The sequence below is a fragment of the Gobio gobio genome (genome assembly GCF_949357685.1).
Source record: "Gobio gobio genome assembly, chromosome: 18".
Classification (NCBI taxonomy): domain Eukaryota; kingdom Metazoa; phylum Chordata; class Actinopteri; order Cypriniformes; family Gobionidae; genus Gobio; species Gobio gobio.
The window spans coordinates 39,398,516-39,414,843 of NC_137111.1; the positions used below are offsets into that span (position 1 = coordinate 39,398,516).

Consider the following 16,328-nt stretch of genomic DNA (forward strand, 5'->3'; position numbering starts at 1 on the left):
GGGGGGCCCACCACGCCATGAAACTATTCGAATAATCGGAGTGTCTATTTAGCTACACTAAGTGCAAATAGCCCACCTTGTTGGCATATGCAATGTCTGGTTGGGACAGACAAAAGTATAAAAACCGTAGCTTGTCAGTATTGGTGGTGTAGGGAGTAAAACACACACAGTAGCTGGTACTTTTGATACAATAGTTCGAATCCACCTTTTGCCGAACTCGTTCTTCTCGCTTTTTTCATCGCATATAAGATTGGAAAGGCATTTATTTTCAATAAATATGAAAACATATGTGAAACAACAGAATAAATCAAATCCCAAGAACATACACAGTAGCACTTCACACGAATGATTTGCCTAATACCGCTTGTGATATAGTGGGAGAACTCGTGTCGTCACAGTATTCATATACACACACATTTCAACACACTTCTCTCCAGTGCGGTCATCAAAAATGTTGTTTTTTACACTGGTGCACATATTCTTTATTAATGCTTTGTATGACAGAAAATGTGCTGTCAAAAATCAAAATTCCAAATATTCTAATAGTAGCCTAATATCGACTTCACTGATTTGGACCAAGCCTATCGGAATAATCTCTCATTACGTCATGACCTCTCGTCATACACGGTGCTATTTTTAGTCCATTCAAATGAAAAGAAGAATAGATCAAGTGAAGTTGTGGTAGAAATGCCATCCAAACGTTATTTTTCCAGAGCTGAAAAAAAGAAAAAGAGAAGAGCACAGGAAGAAAGACAAGCTCAAAGTAAAGGTTTGCTCTTTTGACTGCTATAAATAGCACATTATTTATTGCTTGTGACACATATGAGGGAAACATTGGACCACATTCAGCGTGCGCTAAGTTAAAGAATGATCTTCTGTTCACTTTTAGGTGAAGTGTAGGTTTGCAAAGAACACACAATTCCGCAGAGACGCCGGTTTGAATCTCACTCGGAGCGGGTCGAGTAGGATCGATTACATACTTGCACTCCTATATGTTTAAATATTTTTTACATATGCATGTTGAATGTTACACTTAAAGGGTTAGTTCACCCAAAAATGAAAATTCTGTCATTAATTACTTACCCTCATGTCGTTCGACACCCGTAAGACCTCCGTTCATCTTCGGAACAGAAATGAAGATATTTTAGTTGAAATCTGATGGCTCTGAAAGGCCTCCATTGGCTCAATGGCACTTTACACTCTCAAGACCCTTAAAAGGTACTAAAGACGTTGTTACAAAGTCCATCTCACTACAGTGGTTCTAAAATAACTTTATGAATCGGCGATAATAGTTTTTGTGCGCAAAAAAACCCTAAATAACGACTTATATAGTGATGACGATTTCAAAACAAGGCATCATGAAGCTTCGAAGCATTATGAATCAGCGAGCCGATTCATGATTCGGATCGTGTGTCAAACCGCCAAACTGCTGAAATTTGGCGATTCAAACCGCTGAATCGACTCACTGATTCATAACGCTTCATGATGCCGTGTTTTGAAATGGTCATCACTATGTAAGTCGTTATTTAGGGTTTTTTTGCGCACAAAAACTATTATCGCCGATTCATAAAGTTATTTTAGAACCACTGTAGTGAGGTGGACTTTGTAACGACGTCTTTAGTACCTTTTAAGGGTCTTGAGAGTGAACCGTGCATTGTGCCAATGGAGGCCTTTCAGAGCCATCAGATTTCAACTAAAATATCTTCATTTCTGTTCCGTAGATGAACGGAGGTCTGACGGGTGTCGAACGACATGAGGGTAAGTAATTATTGACAGAATTTTCATTTTTGGGTGAACTAACCCTTTAATACACATTTATATATTGACTGATCTGTAGCTTTAGGCTATTTATATTTTTTTTATTTGTTTCATGTATATGTATTTAGTTTCATTTTTCAAGCACACTTGCACTTTTCTTTCATATGTATGTTGAATATATTACCCTTAATACACATTTATACACTTAAATATTGAAATTGTCATTTTATGTGCTTTCTCTTCACTCGTAAAAATTGTTATGATTGTTTTTACTCTAGTGGGGCCTATTTTCATGATCTCGCCTAGGGCCCCACAACCCCACGGGCCAGCACTGAGTGTAATGGCGTCTTTTTAGTGGTTTTCCATCTCATAGCCCTCTGTCCTGGTAGGCCACCAGTTGGTAGAGACTGGATCTTCCAGACCTGGCTTCAGTGGTTATTTATGGAGGGCAATAGGATCCACGACTGGTCATCTTCCTGGAAAACGTGCCCAGCTGTCAGCTTAGAGGGCTAAGAGCCGCGTCAAAGAACGGCATAGCTGACAGATGCAAATGCTTAGTTGCGCAGGAATATTACTTAGATGGTGGAAGAGAATACACTTTCAGAAATGCGTGGTTGACCACATTGATCAGTACTAGCACTCAAGTTCAGAAGAGCTGTCAGCAGCTGTCTTGAAACAGATACCCCAGCAGGAGACTCGACCCTTTCTAAAAGAAGAGGAAGGGGACTTGAAGGACGAGTAGCATTTGGGGTGACGCCGCAAAGGCATTCTTAGGGCTTCCCGTGGCCGAGAGTGCTTTCGAGAGGGAGCTCAGGACATAGTCAGCATGAGCCAAATGAGGACGCACGCTCGGGGGAGGAGCTTTGTGAACTCATGACTGAACTGCGGTAATCAGCGCTGGCATGGCCGAGGGCTTCTTCAGAGCTACACACCACGACCACACGAACCCCTTACTAAGGAAATGTGCTGCCGTACAGCCAGTGACCTCTCTGTCAGGAGAATGTTTGCTAGGGCTCAGCTGATGACTCTTCCTTCTTGTTTGAACGGCAGCAGAAAACAAGAAGGAATGTGTGTCTAGAAGCTCACTATTATTCAATGCCTCTTTAAAGCAGCTTTTTATGATAATTAAGTCTTTGGCTACAGTTGTTTTTCAAGCTTGTTTCACAAATGATTAATGTGCAAGTGGCAGCCTTTTCTGCAAATATGTAAATATGTGAATTAATGCAATGCATATGCTTCATTATATTGTGCACTTTAGATGTGAAGTTTTGCAATATTGGATCCTAACGGAAAGTTAAGACCAAATGATTTAAATAGTTCACAAAAAAAGGTACAGACTGGCAATATTAATGTTTTATTTACAGAGTCTATGAATATAACGTAATGTTAATTTCATAAACACACCTTTATTATACATTAACTTGCCTGAAATGTTAAAAATGTATGTACACTGAACAAAATTATAAATGCAACACTTTTGTTTTTGCTCCCATTTTTCATGAGCTGAACTCAAAGATCTAAGACTTTCATATGTACACAAAAGGCCTATTTCTCTCTAATATTGTTCACCAATCTGTCTAAATCTGTGTTAGTGAGCACTTCTCCTTTGCCGATACTCCATCCACCTCCCAGGTGTGGCATATCAAAATGCTGATTAGACAGCTGGCCACAATAAAAGGCCACTCTAAGGCCCCGTCCACACAGAGAAGCGTTTAGCTGTATATGTAAAAAAAAACGTATCCCATCAGCCTACCGTCCACACGGATCCGGCATTTTGGGAGCCTGAAACTGATATTTTTTGAAACCGGGTCCCAGAGTGGATAAATCTGAAACCGACACCTTTGCATTTTCGTGTGTACAGCCGATCCATATATTTTGTGAAACGTGATGTCATCACACCACGTCCCGCACAGTAAAGACTAGAAGGGATACAGCTACGGGCACTGGGCATGCGCACATCAATATTGCGTCATTTAATTACTGTATTTGCATTATTGTATGGGTAAGTTTAGGGTTGGGGTAGGTGTATGCGTTAAAGGGTTAGTTCACCCAAAAATGAAAATTCTGTCATTAATTACTCACCCTCATGTCGTTGGACACCCGTAAGACCTCCGTTCATATTCGGAACACAAATGAAGATATTTTAGTTGAAAGCTGATGGCTGAGAAAGGCTTCAGACAGGCCTCCATTGGCATTCAGTACATTGACACTTCCAAGATCCATGAAAGGCACTTAAAACGTTGTTACAAAGTCTCTCACCACAGTGGCTCTACAATAAGTTTACGATGCGACGACAATAGTTTTTGTGCGCAAAAAAAAATCTAAATAACACCTTTAACCAACTTGTTCTCGACTTCCGTTTGTGCCTCCACGACGCATGCGCGAGAATATGACGTAGCGCCGGCGTTCGGGAATCCATGAAATACACACTTTAGCCCCATTTTGAGAACTACGCCGAGACCTAAATCACGATCAATGTAGAATCCAACAGCTTAGACACGCGCGTCTTCCTCTGCTCGTAAACAAATCGCTTCTGGGTCATGTGTCCGCACGCCGGATCTGCGTCATATTCTCGCGCATGCGTCGTGGAGGCACACACGGAAGTCGAGAACAAGTTGGTTAAAGGTGTTATTTTGATTTTTTTTTTGCGCACATAAACTATTGTCGTCGCATCGTAAAATTATTGTAGAGCCACTGTGGTGAGATAGACTTTGTAACAACGTTTTAAGTGCCTTTCATGGATCTTGGAAGTGTCAATGTACTGAATGCCAATGGAGGCCTGTCTGAAGCCTTTCTCAGCCATCAGCTTTCAACTAAAATATCTTCATTTGTGTTCCGAATATGAACGGAGGTCTTACGGGTGTCCAACGACATGAGTGTGAGTAATTAATGACAGAATTTTCATTTTTGGGTGAACTAACCCTTTTAAGAAAACACAATCTGGTGGGTAGCAAATCTATTTATTATTTGATCGTGAGATTTTGCCTCACTTCCGACTGTTGCTGTACCCCTTCTAGCCACAACTCTTCTTCTCCATTTTTAGTGTATTTCTGTGGCAGAATTACAGCGCCACATACTGATCCAGCATGTATACTACATCGTTTTGGGTCGGTTTCAATGGTTGTGTGTATGCAGATATTTCTTGAAACGATGGGGAAAAAAAGATTGGATAGGGAAAGCTCTGGCTTCGTGTGGATGTGGCCTAAAATGTGCAGTTTTACTGCTTTGGGGGGTCCAAAAACCAGTCAGTATCTGGTGTGACCACCATTTGCCTCACACAGTGCAACACATTTCCTTCACATAGAGTTGATCAGGTTGGTGATTGTGGCCTGTGGAATGTTGGTCCATTCCTCTTCAATGGCTGTGCGAAGTTGCTGGATATTGGCAGGAACTGGAACACGCTGTTGTATACACCGATCCAGAGCATCCCAAACAATTCTCAATGAGTGACATGTCCGGTGAGTATGCCGGCCATGCAAGAACTGGGATGTTTTCAGCTTCCAGGAATTGTGTACAGATCCTTGCAACATGGGGCCGTGCATTATCATGCTGCAACTTGAGGTGATGGTCGTGGATGAATGGCACAACAATTGGCCTCAGGATCTCGTCACGGTATCTCAAAATGCCATCAATAAAATGCACCTGTGTTTGTTGTCCATAATATACGCCTGCCCATTCCATGACCCCACTGCCACCATGGGCCACTCCATCCACAACGTGGACATCAGCAAACCGCCCACCCATACGACGCCATACACGCTGTCTGGCATCTGCCCTGTACAGTGAAAACCGGGATTCATCCGTGGAGAGAACACCTTTCCAAAGTGCCAGACACCATCGAATGTGAGCATTTGCCCACTCAAGTCGGTTACGACGGCAAGGTCGAGACCACGATGAGGACAACGAGCATGCAGATGAGCTTCCCTGAGACTTCCCTGGTTGTGATGTACTGCCAAATTCTCTGAAACGCCTTTGGAGACAGCTTACGGTAGAGAAATGAACATTCAATTCACGGGAAACAGCTCTGGTGGACATTCCTGCAGTCAGCGTGCCAATTGCACATCTGTGGCATTGTGCTGTGTGATAAAACTGCACATTTTAGAGTGGTCTTTTATTGTGGCCAGCCTAAGGCACACCTGTGTAATAATCATGCTGTCTAATCAGCATCTAGATATGCCACACCCGTGAGGTGGATAGATTATCTCGGCAAAGGAGAAGTGCTCACTAACACAGATTTAGACAGATTGGTGAACAATATTTAAGCGAAATAGGCCTTTTGTGTACATAGAAGTCGTAGATGTTTGAGTTCAGCTCATGAAAAATGGAGGTAAAAACAAAAGTGTTGCCTTTATATTTTGTTCAGTGTACATAGAAATTAAATTATTTCATGTTAGCTCCTTCACCCATCTATCTATCATCCATTGTCCCATCTATCTATCTATCTATCTATCTATCTATCTATCTATCTATCTATCTATCTATCTATCTATCTATCCATCTATCATCCATCTATCATATCCATCCATCCCTTTCCCATCTATCTATCTTTTTTCCTATCTATCATCTATTTATCCATCATTCATCTTTCTATCCATCTATCATCCATCCATTCATTTTTCTATCCATCTATCAATATCTATCATCTATCTATCTCTATATCTATCTATCTATCTATCTATCTATCCATCCATCCATCCATCTATCCATCCATCCATCCATCCATCATCGATTTTCCATCTATTTATCTGTCTATCATCCATTTATCCATCTATCTATTGATCCATCCATCCATCCAGGTCAAAAGTTTTAATGTTTTTGAAAGAAGTCTCTTCTGCTCACCAAGGCTGCATTTATTTGATCAAAAATACAGAAAAACAGTAATATTGTCAAATATTTTTACAATTTAAAATAAATGTTGTCCATTTCAATTTACTTTAAAATAATTTATTTATGTGATGCAAAGCTACATTTTCATCCTAATTTCATTCTAATATGCTGATTTATTATCAATGTTGGAAAAAGTTGTGTATTTTGGAACATATGATACTTTTTTCAGGACTCCTAGATGAATAAAAAGTTGAAAAGAACAGCATTTATTCAAAATAGAAAACTTTTCTATATATAAATCACTTTTTTTTAATCAATTTAACATCCTCGCTGAATGATTAATTAGTATAAATTATTAATAAAAGAAATAAACAATATTCTAAAGTATATTAAAATAGAAAACCATCTGTCTATTATCTATATGTTTATCTACAACTGTCTATCTTTATCTAGATCCCTATACCGGCATCTGTCGGTCTCATAAAGAAAACTTCAGAAAGACAAGCATTTCAAACTACAGAACCTTTGGCCAGTTCAAATATCAGTGCCTTAGTGTTCTCCTCAGTCAGCTCATGGTCTGACTGGGCAAATTGTCAACTTTATTCAGGACTCTAAACCTCTTTGACAAGATTTTTTGGCAAAAAAAGAGAGAAAATCTCGCTGTCACATCACGCCGTACAGAGTCAGGTTTAACAGCCCAGTGCAGCAACTCTTCCACCCCAAACAGCAGCTGACAGCCGTACAGACGCAGGTATTGTTTGAGAGCTCACCTTAGTTCCAGTAATTAACACCACATCTTCCCCATGGTTAGACGCGGCGCATCAGCTTCAACGAGGAGCAACAAATAAGACAGCTCCACACTCGATTACAGCACACGTCAATCTGCCGTAGAAGCAGCCGAATAACACCCTTAATATGATGGAGATCTCAGCCCGCGGCCAGATGAACACGCCCATCAATCAAACACACACCATCTTGATTCATTTAATGACATTGTGTGGTACAGAAAACAACTTTTATTCTCGCATGAATGACGTTTTCATACAAATCACATTCTTTTAGAATAAAAGAAATCCCAATGGAAACAGTACCTGTGTTCTAATCGATGGAAATACTCTGTGGTGATGAATCCCTCGCGTAAAACCGTACGCTAGCTATTCAGAAAAATAGTTAGACGTTAGATTCACTTTGACAAAATGCCTAAGTTCAACCCAATGGTCTGATATCTCGCGGTGTGAAAACAAATGTGCAATAAGAAATCCCTTTTTATGTAGTGTTTCTCTTTTTCTTTGAAAAAAAAAGGCAGTTCATGAAATGTATGGAACAGGAGTGATACACGTGAATATTATTTTACAGTAAAAATTATAGTACCTATTTCCATTCTACTGGAAACCTACGAACAGTCATTTGTTTAGGGTTCAGAACATTGGAAGTGCAAAACAGAAAAACGAAAGAAAATTACATGTTTTTGGCACAACATTAATGGGGCTACTGGTCTGCATGAGACATAACATGCCTCTCGAGTAAAAAATAAAAATAATTAAATAGCAACGAAAAGCCACTAACATTTAAACAGATTTAAGAAAACCATTTCAGGTTTACCCTGCAACTTTTCTTTCTGTCACGCTTTTTTTGTGTGTGTGTAGTACATATAAAAGTGACCGACAAACATAGGCAAACAGAAACATGTGCATTCGCTCTCACACACGCGCTCGAACATGCTAATATTTGCTAAGACGTGACCGCTCCGTCACACTCCCCTAGGCCTATAGCCTAGTAAAAATACAGTAAATATATTTCTATATATATTTCCATGAAATTGCATACATACGCATACGTGTACAAGTGTTACGTGGGATATTCTCTTTAAATATAAGCTCTGCTATGAGAATGCTCCGAGATCTCATAGTACACAGTGGTCTGTCTAGCCCTGGAGTGCAATCTGAGAAGTTTTACTGTTTAAATACCAGGCTTTCACCTCATGCCATTGTCATACGCTCAGTAGATCTCCGAAGGCACTTCCATTTGGCCCGTAGAAACCGCTTAGCTGCTGTCAGTCTCCGCTTGATAGATAAGCAGTACAATTTCAAAGCAACGCTCACTGACATCTACACAACAAACTTGGCCACAAATGACTCTTAAAGCACAAGACGAGGATTCAGTCCTTGAGCTGATATGTGGGACGTGGGAGGGTGTCACGCATACGTTTTGGTACAGGGCTGCGTACGGGCGGCCCTGGACAGTTCACCGACTGATTGCTCTGTAAACGAGTGTCTTAAAATGCAGCATTGCTAAAACTTTACATGTCCGTCAGGAAGACCAAAGGAAATGAACAAATACTTCAGTGCTATCATCCTGCTTCTGCACACGCACACACACACATACATACATACATACATACAGACACACATATACAAATAAGAGTTACAATTAATAACATAATAATATTGACAAAAAAATAATCACTATTTTAACATGTCGCTCGTAACGTTAGTGTACCTTTGAGTGTGTTGTGTATAAAGTCTAGTGTTTGTAAGTGTCAGAGCCCTACGGAGAGCCCAGCGGCGTCCACAGAACTTTGCTCTGTTCCTGATCCACAATAGTCACAATCTGAGTGCAAATGTAAGGGAAGGTGCCTCCTTGAACGATACCTGTCAGGAAACATACAAAAACAGTGATTCGTTGTTTTTTTTTACACTTCTAGTCAAATATTTGGACATGCCTCATCATTAGCGATTATTAATGTTCCCCACATTTTAGAATAATAGACAAGTAATCAAAACTATATATAAAAAAAACTAAACTGAATGTATGAGACCCCATCGCTAAAATAAAAAGGTGAAGTAAAACCCATTTTATGCTTGTGAGAAAAATACTGATTCATATTTTAAAGACGACATGTTTCTGCAATTAACAAACTGGCCTTTGTATTGTCCTTATACTTAAAGGGATAGTTCACCCAAAAACGAAAATTTGATGTTTTTCTGCTTACCCCCAGAATAAGGTCAAAATACTGGCGCGATCATAGAAATATATACGTAGATTCCTCATTCGACCGATCCGCGCAGGCACTAATGAGGCATCTATGTATATATCTATAACCGCACCGGTATTTTGACCTTATTCGCAGGAAGTTATGGAGGTCTGGAGAGCCGATGACATTCGTCTGATATGAGGTGAAATAATAGCATAAATACGCAGAAACCGATCGTTTCGTATCTTAAGACATCAATGTGTCGCCACGAGCCGCAGGGTTTAATTTGAAGTTGTCTGTACATGTTTTCTTTTACTCTAATAGAATTGGACGCCATTCACATGCATTATACGACTGACAGACGGCAACGGTTGGAGTTAAAAATCTTAATTTGTGTTCTACGGAAGAAACAAAGACACCTACATCTTGGATGCCTTGGGGGTAAGCAGAAAAACATAACATTTTCGTTTTTGGGTGAACTATCCCTTTAAGCATATTAAGTTCAGAGCACAACTGAGAATAACAATACAAATTTTCACAAAACTACACTGCCATTCAAAAGTTTGGAGTTGGTAAGTTGTAGTTTTTTTGAGAAAAAAAGAAAAAAGAAAAGTACGTGAACTTACCTAAGAAAGTACTGGGTAATAAGGTAACTAACATGGGTTAAAGGGTTAGTTCTCCCAAAAAAAGAAAATTCTGTCATTAATTCCTCCCCCTCATGTCGTTCCAAACCCGTAAGACCTTCGTTCATCTTCGGAACACAAATGAAGATATTTTTGATGAAAACCGAGAGCTTTCTGACCCCTCCATAGACAGCCATTTAATTAACCCTTTCAAGGCCCAAAAAGGTAGTAAAGACATTAAAACTAAAATGAAAAGACGTTAAAATCGTCCATGTGACTCCAGTGGTTCAACCTTAATTTTACGAAGTGACGGGAATACTTTATGTGCGCAAAAAAAACAAAAAAAACCAACGACTTTATTCAACAATTTCTTCTAGCCTGTGTCAGACTCTTACGATGTTGACGTAGCGTAAACAGTTCTACGGCAGAACGACTTGTGCGCATGCGTCATGGTGCTCACGTGAACAGCGTCGGCCAATGGTAAGCCGTGTTCTGGAAGCGCTGTACTGTATTTACTACATCAACAGCTTAAGAGTCTGACACAGGCTAGGATGAAATTGTTGAATAAAGTCGTTTTTTTTTTGTTTTTTTTGGCGCACAAAAAGAATTCTCGTCACTTCATAAAATTAAGGTTAAACCACTGGAGTCACATGGACGATTTTAAAGGGTAACTTCAGTGATTTACCATTAAGCTTTGTATCAGTATAAACCCCGTAGTATATTTGAATTATGGTACTTTTCCCCCTCATATTCCCCTGAGACGAGAGAATTATGCATTTTATTTCTGGAAAAAAATCCTCCGATGACGCAAATATCGTCATTTTGCGTCATTGGAGGATTTTTTGGCCAGAGGATAGAGACTACAGCCAGTAGAAGGTGCTGTTGCGCATGTTTTCAACCTGAATTCTCTCTCACAGGGGAGAGATCTCACGCACAGAATGTAAATGCGCTCGGCTCGGCCACAGGTATTCATAACGGGGCGGTGCGGAGCAAAGTGAGTGTTTCAACTTTTCAATGAATTCCTATGAAAGTTTAGCTTCCATATGCGATCAGAAAACGCGCCAGACTGGACACGCGCTGAGAATGACAGCAGCGAGAACGTTACCTCAGCTCTGCTCAGCTCTTACTTCCCTCTCGTGCTCCTGCTGTGTTTGTCCTGTGACTTTCGTTCGGCTCACTCACACTTTATTGAAAAGACACGTTCAGTTTTTAATTGTAGTGTTTATTCTCTAACTGAACTAAATTATTGTATTATTATGAAGATCAAAACAACGGTGTAGGGCAGCGAAGCAAGTGCATTCTGGGAGTTGTTGTCTTTCATCCACATGAGACAAAAATACATTTTCCGTATTTTCTCGGTCTAGAAGGCACCAAATTCAAAAATAATTTCACATTTCTACTACACAAATGACAGTTTAAATACACATTCATCTTCCCAGCGCTGAAGTGCCCCTTTAACAATGTCTTTACTATCTTTCTGGACCTTGAAAGTGTTAATTAAATAGCTGTCTATGGAGGGTCAGAAAGCTCTCTTGTGCTGCTTAATATTTTTGTGGAAACTGACTCCTTTTTTGGACTTTGATGAATAGAACGTTCAAAAGAACAGAATTTATTTGAAATAGATTTTTTTTTAAACAAATGTAAATTTCTTTGTCCTTTTTGATCAATTGAATGCATTTTTGCTAAATGAAATGTAAACTTTTCAGAGAAAATCTTACTGACCCAAACTTTTGAACCACTAGTGTGTATATGCAGATTTTTTTTCCTTTCTTCCAATAAAAAAAAAAAACAACCATAATGGTGAATAAAATACTTGCAATATGACACATTAAAATAGTAGAATTAATTATGTTCATTATATAAAATTACCAAATGTGATAATATTACTAATATAATGTAATGTTTTTTTTTTTTTTTAAACACACAAACCTGTGAAAAATTTGCTATATTCCTGCTCTATCTTCTGTGCAATCTCAAACTGCTCCTTGGAATGTTTTTGAGAGACTTTATCCCGCAGATAAACCGGATCTTTCTGCTCTCTACAGAGGGAAACAGAAACAGTCATTCACACTTCACACATAATGACATTACAAGATTAAACTGCCACAATTACATTGTTCTTTTGAGACAAACGTGGTTTAAGCAGCAACATTTTGGACGGGTGATTGTACATAATAATAAAACGTGTAAAATGAAGACATCTGTTTTTTTACACTAAAACTCAGCAAAAGTGTGCAGCTCCCTTGAGAAGCAGATTCCTGCAGGGTAAAACAACTAAACACCAAACATCTATGTACACACACTGCTGTGACAGGTGTCGTCTGTGCGAGTGTGTGTTAGGGATGGTAAAACAAAACATCTAGTTAAAAAAAGACTATGTATGTGACATGTGTGAGTCTGTGAGAGTGTGTTAGCTAAAAATAAATAAATAAAATAGTTATCTAGTAAAAATGACAATATGTATACATTAATATAATATATGCATGTATATATACAGTTGTGGCCAAAAGTGATGCCCGGAGGGGAAATTTGATACGGATGAAAATGAGAAAATTAGGTAGACTTAAGTGCTCATGTTAATTAATGTGCATTGTCCCTTTTAAAATAAAGAATAAAGAATAACCCTACAAGTTAAACCTTTAACATAAGAGGAATATATTTTCTTTTATTTTTTTTATACTTTAAATTAGGGCTGTCAAAAGATTAATCGCGATTAATCGCATCCAAAATAAAAGTTTGTGTTTACATAATATATGTGTGTGTACTCTGTTAATTATTATTTATATATAAAAACACACACAAGCATGTATATATTTAAGAAAAAAATATTATTTTTTATATATAAAACATTTATATTTATATATATTATAGATTATATAAATGTATATACAGTATATACATGCAAATATTTCTTAAATATATACATGAATGTGTGTGTATTTATATATAAATAATAATTAACAGAGTACACACACATATATTATGTAAACACAAACTTTTATTTTGGATGTGATTAATCGCGATTAATCTTTTGACAGCCCTACTTTAAATATGAGGGAAGAACAAAACACTAAAATTGGTAAAAGTATTTATCTGACAAAATTATTTGGCCTAAAAAAGCAAACTACAGCTAAATTTGTTATTTTACTATGCAGAAAAATTAATATAAAAACAAAAATCTCACATGGAAGAGCATAGAACACAACATAATTAGCTGGTTCTCTCTTTTTTTTTTTAAACGTTCACAATTTCTTTGTATGACAGCCTGGCCAAAAAATATGTCTGCGCAATTTGGCATGTTTCATTGTGTTATCAAAAATAAAACAATTGACTCCAAGCACAACTACGCAATAAGCTTACAAAGTCTTTAATTATATATAAAATTTAGAGAATTTTGAATTTGAGTGATTTTGAAAATTTGAAAGAACATTTGAAAATTGAACATTGATTTGAAAAGTTTCAACGGGGTGTGTTTTATATATATATATATATATATATATATATATATATATAAACTTTAGACTTCAAAAAAATTATTAAAAACACATTAATAATTAATTTTTCCTTTCATACTGGCACAGAATCATGGTAAACATATCCTGAATATTTAATATACCACCCAGCCTTGGTGTGAGTTCTCATAGAAAGCCTCTGAGTTTCAAGAAACGCAAGAAACTAGCAAGTCATTGTGCATGACGTGATGTCATGATCCTGAGTGTTAATAAGTGCAGGAATGATTAACTCGGGTTGCCTTTATATTAAGTAGGTGCTAGTCGGCAGGTCAAAGACGACCTGCATTAATCCCCATAGTGTTCGAGTGCAGGCTTGCTTTTCTAATCCTTCTGGGAAATCACCCATTTAAAGACCTCAGTTGGGACGACTTTGCACCATTAGCGCTCTGACAACTCGGCACGGAAGCGCTGAAAAGACCTAAAGGCACAGTTATGCAGCACTATCAGGAGAATAGAGCCGGGATTTATTGTTCTTTTAAGTCTCACACCCCTAGAGAGCTATCAGTACAGTATGCTGCGAACCCGTGATATGCATATTAAGACTTGGCTTTAATTTTACCCGGGCCGGGGATCTCACAAAGCGGCCTTCAGCGGACAACCTTGAGCATAAGCGAGGGAGAGAGACACAGACAGAAAGAGTGAAGCAGCTGCCTACGCTGTCATATATCTTATCCTATAGCTGTGTAGGGTTATGGCAAAAGCGAGCCAAGATATTCATCCATTTAACAGCAGTTCTTCCAAGTCAAATGCAGCCTACACAATAAAACTGCTTTCCATTTCCCAAATGTCTCCGGGGCCCTGAGGGAGCGCAAAGGAACTTCTTGGCGTAAAAATGTGCCAGGAGGGCCTTCAGCAGAGAGTGTGTGTGTGTTTTTGGAAGGGTCTGCAAGGACACCCAAGAGCTTAGCTGGCTCTTTAACTCGTAACTTTGTATTTATTTCGAGAAGTACGTGTGAAGAGGAATGTGGACACTTACTTTATCTGCTTTGCATTTTTGTAGCGAATGAAAATGACGATTGGGTAAATGTGAACGCTGTGAAGCCGTTCGATAGCGTGAGGTGCAATGTCAAGCAAACAGTGACAGTCCTACGAGAGAGAACGACACAGCACAGAACAGGTCTGAGTCATGTTACACACATACAGCATGAGCGACTGCAAACAGAGAAACAAGCTTACAGTCATTGACAGCAATCCTGCAAACACAACCACGTAGCACGAACCTCATCTCTTGATATTAATCTACTCATTTATCAGATCGTGGTACTGTTTCAATTTAACATCACAAAAAAAATTTGGCTGAGATGTAGTCAGCAGAAATGTGGACAAACCTTGTCTGTGATCTCCTTGATCGAGGCAACAGTTGTCACATCAAAATGGCCACTCCTCCGTTTGTAGTCGATGAAAAGAAAGTCTTTCACCCCGCGCTCGATGGCCTGCTGAGAAGCCTTCATCACCTCTGGATGAGCAGAACAAACAAAAGGTCAGCTCGCTCATATTCAACAGCATGATTAAGGCTGAACCAATGACATTTATCCATTACTGAACCTGACAGTGTTCTCCATTAATACTGCCAGTTTTCATGATGCCAAAACTAGTAGATAGTAATACTAGTAATCTAGATATCGGTTTCAAAACATATATGCAACTGAATATACTCCTTTATATAGTTCAATATTAACATAAATATTAAAAAATGTAATCAAAACAATGGATTTTACTCTTAAAGGGATAGTTCACCATCATTAATTACTCACCCAGATGCTGTTCCAAAACCATAAGACTTTCATTCATTTTCGGAACACAAATGAAAATATTGAGACCTTTCGGTCTTGTTACCCAGCACAAGCTTCCTCAAGAACCAATGAGGTTCATTCTCATGTTACGCAGCACGTTTGAACTTCCTCAAGAACCAATGAGGATCATTCTTGGGTTACCCAGCACGAGCTTCCTCAAGAACCAATGAGGTTCATTCTTGTGTTACGCAGCACGAGCTTCCTCAAGAACCAATGAGGTTCATTCTTGTGTTACGCAGCACGAGCTTCCTCAAGAACCAATGAGGATCATTCTTGTTTTACGCAGCACGTTTGAGCTTCCTCAAGAACCAATGAGGTTAATTCTCGTGTTACGCAGCACGTTTGAGCTTCTGCAAGAACCAATGAGGTTCATTCTCATGTTACGCAGCACGTTTGAGCTTCCTCAAGAACCAATGAGGTTCATTCTTGTGTTAAGCAGCACGAGCTTCCTCAAGAACCAATGAGGTTAATTCTCGTGTTAAGCAGCACGTTTGAGCTTCCTCAAGAACCAATGAGGATCATTCTTGTTTTACGCAGCACGTTTGAGCTTCCTCAAGAACCAATGAGGTTCATTCTTGTGTTACCCAGCACAAGCTTCCTCAAGAACCAATGAGGTTCATTCTCGTGTTCCTCAGCACTTTTGAGCTTCAGCAAGAATCAAAGAGGTTAGTCCTCACGCGATTAAAAAAAAAAAATCTTCTTTTGTGTTCCAAAGATGAATGAAAGTCTTACGGGTTTGGAACAACATGAGGGTGAGTAATTAATGACAGAATTTTTATTTTTGGGTGAACTATCCCTTTAAAGTATTTTTCAATTAAGTGAACACTGCTCCAATTTTTTA

The 16,328-nt window shown here is 38.7% G+C and overlaps 1 protein-coding gene and 1 long non-coding RNA gene across 7 annotated transcripts in view; both read right to left on the bottom strand.

The window, feature by feature from the left end:
- LOC307142142 overlaps positions 1-16,328 on the bottom strand; it is a 576,947-nt gene that overhangs the window by 257,739 nt on the left and 302,880 nt on the right. The window lies entirely within an intron of this gene.
- Positions 7,554-16,328, bottom strand: part of dlg5a (discs, large homolog 5a) — an 87,947-nt gene continuing 79,172 nt past the window's right edge. For 3 of the 6 annotated variants that reach the window (XR_013818430.1, XR_013818431.1, XR_013818432.1), the window contains exons 30-32: positions 15,023-15,150; positions 12,112-12,221; positions 7,556-9,236 (exon numbers count right to left, since the gene is read on the bottom strand). Coding sequence is in view for 3 of the 6 variants with exons in the window: in XM_079842695.1 (XP_079698821.1) it covers positions 9,133-9,236; positions 12,112-12,221; positions 14,671-14,780; positions 15,023-15,150 (452 nt within the window). In the remaining 3 variants the exon portion in view is untranslated. Of the gene's footprint in view, positions 9,237-12,111; positions 12,222-14,670; positions 14,781-15,022; positions 15,151-16,328 lie in introns of all 6 variants that reach the window. The other 3 variants (XM_079842695.1, XM_079842694.1, XM_079842696.1) reach the window with 2 other exon arrangements.